This window comes from Falco rusticolus, chromosome 10 (genome assembly GCF_015220075.1).
Source record: "Falco rusticolus isolate bFalRus1 chromosome 10, bFalRus1.pri, whole genome shotgun sequence".
Taxonomy (NCBI): domain Eukaryota; kingdom Metazoa; phylum Chordata; class Aves; order Falconiformes; family Falconidae; genus Falco; species Falco rusticolus.
Window position 1 is genome coordinate 36,960,959 of NC_051196.1, and position 7,812 is coordinate 36,968,770.

The window sequence follows — 7,812 nt, forward strand, 5'->3', positions numbered from 1 at the left end:
GTGCTGTTTGTGTGAGAGTGCTCTGTGTGCCCATATCGATCTGTGTGGCTGGCGTATAGGTGTGCATGCACCTCTGTCTTCTGGAAATACACGTCAGCTCCACAGCTGTCAGCTCCACAGCTGGTTGGACCTGGGGGTGTGGGGTGCGGCAGCCTCCTCTGCCTCAGGCTGCTGGATGCAGCAGTCCCTAACAGTGGAAAGGGAAAAGCTCTTTCCATGGTCCCACACCCTGGACTTGCACCCAGAGGTGACGAATGGTGTGAGAAAAGGCTTGGTGGAGGAAGGCCCAGGACTCCAGCATGCCCATGGGGTTGGCCTGGTGGCGATGCCACCAGCTCTGTCCTGGGCTGGTGTCAGGACAGCAGGGTGAGCCAGGAGCTTGCTCTCCACGGGCCACTGATGCAGCCTGGTGTCCCCTAGTCCAGTGTGGACAGTGGAGGCCATTGAGATGAATGAGCCCAAAGGGGGGCTGTCCAAGGAGATGCCAAGAATTGGTCAAGCCTGGGGGGGCAAAGGGGGGTTAGACAGGAGATGGGGCCAGAAGAGGTGCCCCCAGAAAAGGAGAAGGCCACAGGGCACTCTGCTGTAAAACTTCTACCCCATGAAATCTCCAAGGGAGACCAAAAGGGCTGAAGGGGGAAGAAAGAAAAGGGTAGAGAGGGTCTAGGGGGACCACCTCCGGGAGCCCTAGAGAAGCCCAGTGGCCACTTTGCCTTTTCCCCCTAGACAACAGCCACACAAACACTGCCTGCCCAGCCCTGAGCCCTGCAGTGTTGTTCCTGCTGGGGACAGTTGTAGCAGGGACTGTGCCCAGCCGGACGGCAGGATGTCCCTGCCCGCAGCCTGCAGGGTGGCAGGGAGCTACAGACGCCACAGCCTTCAGCAGCGTGGGATCCCTGGGCAAGGTGCCACCTGTCCCACACTGCTGCAGTCCCACAACCCATCCTTACCCTGCCCTCCTCCCTCCCACATTGCCCAAAGGTGCAAGCAGCTTCCACTGTTTAATTAACCCCTCATTATTGCCACAGGGACTGCTGGTCAGCCCAGACTAGCTGGCAGCCGAGGGGCTGGAGCCCAGGCTCCAGGTGAGGTGGAAGAGAGCAGTTATTTGGAGTGAGGACCTTGCCGTTGCTCCAGCATAGGACTGGTGAGCCAGGATGGATGAGGAATGGCGCCAGTGCCACAGAGTGGATCCAGACCTGTGGGAGATATTGCTGTCCCTCCTCCAATAGACAATATAGGCCAGGTGGGATAAAATGGCCCCTGAGGAGAACAAAAGGGAAGACAAGTTGCTTCCTTCCTATTCTACTCCAGAACCACCAAACCTGCTCCACAGCCTGGATGAAGCCTATGGCTGGACACAGTGTCCTTTCCTTCTCTCCGACCTGGTCTGCACTGCAGCAGGGGGACACCATGCAGGGTTTCTGGGCATGACGAGGCAGCCTGACATGGTGCAGAGGTCTTCCTGGACCTCGGAGAGATGGGATTTGCACAGCATGCTGTGGCAAAATCTATCCCAGGTCCATCAATGCTGCAGGAAAGTGGGGTGCCCTGTCTCTGAAGGGATGTAAAATTTACTTGCTATTCTATAGTCCCCTTTTTCTTCTGCCTTATTAAACCAGCTATTTTACGATGTCACTTGTTGGAGCTTCCTCACCAAGATTCAGAAAGAGTCCTGCGCTGTCTCTTCTCGCCTTGATTGCAAAACATCACCCTATTTGGCAAGGGCCGACAGGAAACTATTTCCCCATCAAGTGACCAGAGCTAAGAAAGAGAAACAAAAAGGTTCCCATAGCTTCTTTCCTAAGGTCCACAGGATCATACGATCAGGTTGTCACGGGTGTCCAAGCCCTGGGCAGGTGACTGGGACATTCTGGTTCCAGTTCAACCATCCTAGCCTCACAACTGTGTCTGCAGAAACCCAAGCCGTGCAACAGAAGGTGGCCTGTGGCATCAAGGGCATATCAGGACCCACGAGACACCACGCAGCTGCTCAGCGCCTCCAGCCAAAGCTTCCTCCGAGGAAGCCCTGCTTGAGCCGGAAGGGACATGGTGCTGCCCGTGACGCAGGTGCTAGCCTTCGGTGAGTGCCAGAGGCTGTGTGGGTTCCCAGAGGGTGACATGAGGTGTCTGGAGACTCCACAGAGCTGTTACACAGCTGTTTCTCTTGCAGGTGCTTGGCTGGTGGCACAGAGCAAGGCTACATCACGTGAGTATCAGGAGGCAGTAGACGGGGAGGTTGGACACATCTTGGGTCCCCCACCCATCTGCCAGGGCTCTTCCCCAGCCCCACAGAACAAAACCCACCCTAGTGATTGGGGCCAGTGGCAGGCTCGCTGCAGGGCACTGGGGGTCCCCGTCCGTCTGGCAGCACCTCTCTCCAAGTGCAGGTTCCCCCACAATCTCCGTCTTCCTGAAGCCGCCTGGGGTGATCCCACCAGGAGGCTCCGCCACCATCTGCTGCAGTTGCCAGCAGGACAGTGGGAATTTCGTGCTGTACAAGAACGGCCGTGAGCTCCGTACCCTGCAGCTGCATGGCACCAGGGCCGAGTTCCCCATCTTTAATGCCTCCCACCAGGACGCGGGTGCCTACACCTGCCACTGCCTGGGTGGAGGCACCGTGCTGGCTCGCAGCGAAACCCTGGACATCATGGTACAAGGTGAGGGGTGTGCTGTTACCCCTTCGCGTGGGGTCAGACGCCACATGGGCAGAGCAGGATGCAGGTAGCCACTTGGCTCCCCCGTCCACATGACGGGCAGGGACTGTCCCCTCTTACCTGGCTTGGAGAGGTGGGGACCATCTTCACCTCCACCTCAGCGAGGTGGTGGGGCGATGGAGATTCCCGGGGGGCTCCTGGCTCCACGTCAAAGCCCTGCATGCCTTCTCATGCCCTCTCCTCTCCCCACAGAGTTCCATCTACCCAAACCTATCCTCTCAGTCCTGCCTGGGCAGGAGGTGGCCACAGGCACTTATGTGATTTTCCGTTGCACCATCGTGCACCCCAGTGCTGGCTGTTTCCTGTACCTGGAGGGCCAGATCGAAGCCCTCAGCCTGCTCTCAAAGGAACGAGATCATTTCAACCTCTCCAGCGTGCATAAAGGCAATGGGGGCCGCTACAGCTGCCAGTGTTTCACCAGGGATGCTTCCTTCCAGTGGTCCGCAGCCAGCAAGCCGCTGGACTTGGTGGTGAGAGGTGAGCCACCCCCTGCCCCCTCCACGCTTTGCTCCCTTCCTGGCATCTGCTGCCTCCTGGGGGAACCAGAAAAGAGGGTGTGGGAGAAGGCAGCGGCTGTAATAGGGTCCAGGCAGAGGCTTGCAGCCACCTTCAGATGTGTTTGGTCCTTGCCAGCTCCTCAGAGACCCTTCAGATGACCTATAGACCCTATAGACACCGGGTTCCGAGGCTACCAGTTGTGGGGCAGGGGGCACCTATGCCCGCTCCCACCAGCCCCAGGGCCGGTGTGGGTCTGGCCGCAGCCCAGTGGTGCTGGCTCTGCGATCCTGTCCCGCGGCCTTTGGTGCCTCTGCGTGGGGTGACAGGCTGGAGCCGGTGGGTGGGGGGTCCCATGGGCAGGAATGCGGGAGGCAGAGCCGACAGGAGCCCTTGAGGCTCCCTACAAGCTTCCCCCTGTCCCTCTCCAGCCCAGGGGCTCCCCAGTGTGCCCCTTACCCACACGTGCCTGCTTGCCCTGGCAGCCCCCGTGTGCCCCTGCCACCCCCTCGGGCCCCCCTGCTGCCCCATGGGACTCCTTTGGCCTGGGAGCTCCCGGGGGGGCCGGGGGGCTGCTCCCGGGGGCCCCCAGTGACTGTCCCTCCCTGTCCCCAGCGGACTACACCCGCAGCAACGTGGCGCGCCTGGCGCTGGGGGCCGCGGTCCTGCTGCTGCTGGGGCTGCTGGTGGCCGCGGCCCCCCCGGCGCTGGGCGCAGCCCCCCCTGCGGCGGGCGGCGGGCGGGCCGGCGGCCCCGGCACTGGGACCAGTAAAGCAGCACTGGGATCCCACGCTGCCGCCGCACAGACGGGTAACTGAACCGCCGCTCCGCGAGCCGGGGAGCGGGGGGGGGGGGGGGGTTGTGTGTGTGTGCTGCGGAGGTCACTGCGGGCGGGGGGGGGGGGGCGGTCAGTGCGGGGGGGCTGCGGGGGGTCACTGCGGGCGGGGGGGGGGCGGTCAGTGCGGGGGGGGGGGCTGCGGGGGTCACTGCGGGCACGAGGGGGGCGGTCAGTGCAGAGTGGGGGGCTCCTGTGGCAGCATCCCCCAATAACCAGTCCCTTGCCAGCCCCACGGACTGCCATTGCTCACATTCGTTTATTATTTTAAAACACTGACGAAACACATCACACCATGATCTATATATATAAATTTACTTTTATACAGATATAAATTTATATATATAGAACCTTTAAACCTCTGTATACTCAGGACATAAAGCTCCAGAATAGCTTCACTGGCTACAACAAAAGTATTTTTGTTATGAAAACACAAAGAGGAGGTGTGGATATCAAAAACGTGGGGAAAAAAAGAAATTAAAAACGAGTGCAAAATGAATGAAAGTGCAAAAAAGCTTTTGTTATCATAATCACGCTCCTTCCAAAATAGCCCCCCCTCCCTCCCGGGATGAGCGAGCCGCAGGCAGCGAGGGAAGGGGCTGCTGGAGGGGGCCAGGCTGCAGCCCTCAGCCCCTCCCCCCCGCCGAGAGCCCCCCTCCCCCAGGTTCAGGAGCCCCCACGCACCATCCCGCTTACAGCCCCCCCCCCCCCCGCCATGCCCCATTGCACCAGCTTCACCACTGCAGGCAGCAGCTGCTCCGAGTCCCCCCTCCTCACTGGAGGGTCTCTTTCTTTTCTAAAAGTGCTTGTGATCAAATGGTGATGCCGGGGGGGGGGGGGGGGGGGGGGCGCAGAGGCCGGCCGCTGCGTCTGGCGAGGGGGACACGGCCGCCCTCCTTGGGCCGCTGCCCTTGGCCTCACGCCATCACAGGGCTGCCCCTTTCCCTGGGGAGGGAAAACACTGTCCCGAGGGGCTCCAGCTGTTCCCACCACCCAGCGTCGCCTGCGGACCAGGAGCTGCCCCGTGCCCAAGGCTGGAGCACGGAGCGGGACGTCTCCCACGGCTCCAGCTGAGCCCTGCCAGCACCGCCGGCAGCAGCAGCGGCAGGGGAGGCAGGAGCACAGGCTTGGGGGCCTCCACTGAAAAGAACATTTGACTTGGAAAAATTCTTCATCGACTCAGAAATTTCGGCTGGAGTCACACCTCTCCGAAGGACCCTGGCGAGGAACCGGTGGGCCAGACGGCCCCATTGTCCTCTACAGCTTCTCAGCGACACAGCAACGGCCACCCCTGGGAGGAGCAAGGCCGGGCAACAAGGGAAGGATGAAAACCTTTGGTGCTTCTGCCTTGGTGCTCCCTGAGCGGGGACTCCTGACCAGTGCTCTGTGGAGGTGGAGGACCTGCCAAGGCCAGGGCTGCAGCAAACCTTCTCCTGGCTTCCCTGCTGGGACCAGAGACAACTTGCGCTCACAGAGGACACGTCACCCAAGACCCTGGGACCAGAGCCTGCTGCCCCCACAGCCACAGAGACCACCACATTAAAACAGCGACACATCAACAGTAGGGGAAATGGCATCGTGGTACTGCCACAAACACCCATCCACACGTACACACACGATGCTTTGGGTTCGGTTCGGTTTGAAAGGAAAGAAGAAGAAGGTTGTAAGTTTTAACAGTAAATAGCCCTTACCACCTACAGACCCTGTAAGCTCTCTCACCAGATGAATCCAGCAGCTTTGTACCCACATGGCTGAGCTGGCCCGAGAGGCTGATGAACTGATGCTCAAGACAGCAGGCAAATGTGTGCGAGAGAGACCCTGGCATCTCACCTCCCCAGGCGGGGCTGGGGTCCCCGACAGCGGCTTCCTGCGCAGAGCTCAGACCCAGTGGAGAGCTGGGCTCCGGCTGCGCAGCCAGACCCCGCAGCCACGGGTGAGCGCCTGGGCAGCCCTGTCCAGCCTGCCTGCTCCTCCCAAGGGAGGTCAAAAGAGCCCAGGCATGGCAGCACCACACGGACACAGCTTCCCACCGATGCCCACGGCTGGCACAGCCCAGTGCACACCCCTCGGACTGTCTGCTGGTGCCCAGGCAGAGCACGGCTTGGCTGCACCCAACAGCAGAGCCCGTGCTGCTGGTGTTGGCGGTAGCCAGTGCTGCAGGCCAGCCAGGGCTCGGCTCACGGCACCCCTTCCCCCTCAGCAGGCATCTCCCGAGTCACCACCACTTCTGCTCGCCAGGACCCCGTGAGAGACAAGGCTCTCCATCCTTCACACTAGGCTCAGACTTGACGCCTGGGTAGCAGCTCCTCCCCCAGCACCCAGGGACAGTGCTTAGTCCCTTCCCCAACACACAGGATGACAGCATGAGGGAACGGGACAGTGACAATCACACGCTTTCATACGGTGTTTCCTTATGAGCTCAATAGCCATGTCCTGTGCAAGGGAGCCGTTCCACCCCAATCACACCTGGAGAGCTCTCAGCTCGCACGGCCTCACAGCTGAAGGTCCCAGGGCTCCTGTCCTCCCCCAGCACGCAGTGGTCCAGAAAGACTCCCCATCAACTGAAGAGACCAACTTCAGGACCATTTACTGCAGATCAGGGGTGACTGGGGGAGTGACTGCAGGACCCAGGGACACAGCTGTTCCTTCCCGCTCCCTCTCCACGGCCAGGCATGCTGCAGTGCTTGAAGAGATGGAAGAACATAAAAATGGAAAGGAGAGGGAGAGCTGCCTAAATCAAACCCAAGCATTGACAAAACAAATACACAGACTAGTTGCAAGTCCCGCATGAAGAGCAAGCAGCAGACGTTTCAAGAGCAGGTCAAATGTGACCCCAAATATTCAATAACAAAGAGTCAAAATGCTACATTTCCATGGGAAGCCTAGAACAGATTGACCCAGGTGTGACACTGGCTCCCAAGGCAGCGCTGCTCCGAGACACATTGCTGGTGCGCTTGTTAAAATCCCTTCATCCCTCCCTTTCGGCACTTGGGGAAGGGGAAAAAATTGTTTTGCCACCACTAAGTCATTCTTGGGAATGGGAAAGAAAGCGGACCAGGGACTCTGATACATCACTGCAAGCTATGGAGAGCCCTTGGGGCAGGTGGCCATGCTCTGGCACCGCGCTGCCCACTCACCACTGCTCCAACAGTCCCACCGCAGGTGTGCACAGGATGACAGACCACAGCAAGAGCAACGTGGGTGCTGCCAGGAGACATGGGGACTGTCAGCAGCTGCCTGGGACTCTGCCAGGACCCCCCAGGCATGTTGGCTTCCCTGGCTCTGGAGTCCTAGCCTGCTCAGCATCTCCTCCGTTACAAGAGACAGTTACACGGGCATTCCCAAAGCATCCGCCCCCTTCCTGAAAAGGTGCTGTGTTACTAAAAGGACAGAAACCCCCCCAACCAGTTAACTGCTGAATTTTTTAGCTCTGCCAGTAAGGAGTCCAGGGACAGTAGAATATCCTGCTCTTCAGACAGCAAAATTTGGGGGCCTCACAAGGGCAAAAAAGGGGGAGAAGGCGGCTTGGCAGGATGGAGTCAGCCAACTCAAGAACACCTTCAGAAGCGAGCCATGGATCTGGCTATGGAGGAATGGATGCTTCTTGCCCTTGGCAGCTGTCTCCACTCTAGAAGGGGCCTTGCTTCTAATACAGAGACCAAAGAGGGCCTGACTCTCCTTTGCAGGTTTTTTAACTGCTGCAAGGGGAACAAGTTAACTGAGCATCCTTTCTCCCAGAGACTTGCTGGCCAAGGCAGCCTGAAG

General features: G+C 59.5%; 1 protein-coding gene across 1 annotated transcript; it reads left to right on the top strand.

The window, feature by feature from the left end:
* Window positions 1-1,957: 1,957 nt before the first annotated feature.
* Window positions 1,958-4,642, top strand: LOC119155135 (immunoglobulin superfamily member 1-like). The gene is made up of 6 exons (XM_037403376.1): window positions 1,958-2,083; window positions 2,174-2,209; window positions 2,391-2,660; window positions 2,910-3,194; window positions 3,828-4,022; window positions 4,421-4,642. Exons 1-6 carry the CDS (start codon window positions 2,050-2,052, stop codon window positions 4,438-4,440), a joined length of 840 nt encoding a protein of 279 aa, XP_037259273.1. The 5' UTR covers window positions 1,958-2,049; the 3' UTR covers window positions 4,441-4,642.
* Window positions 4,643-7,812: the final 3,170 nt, after the last annotated feature.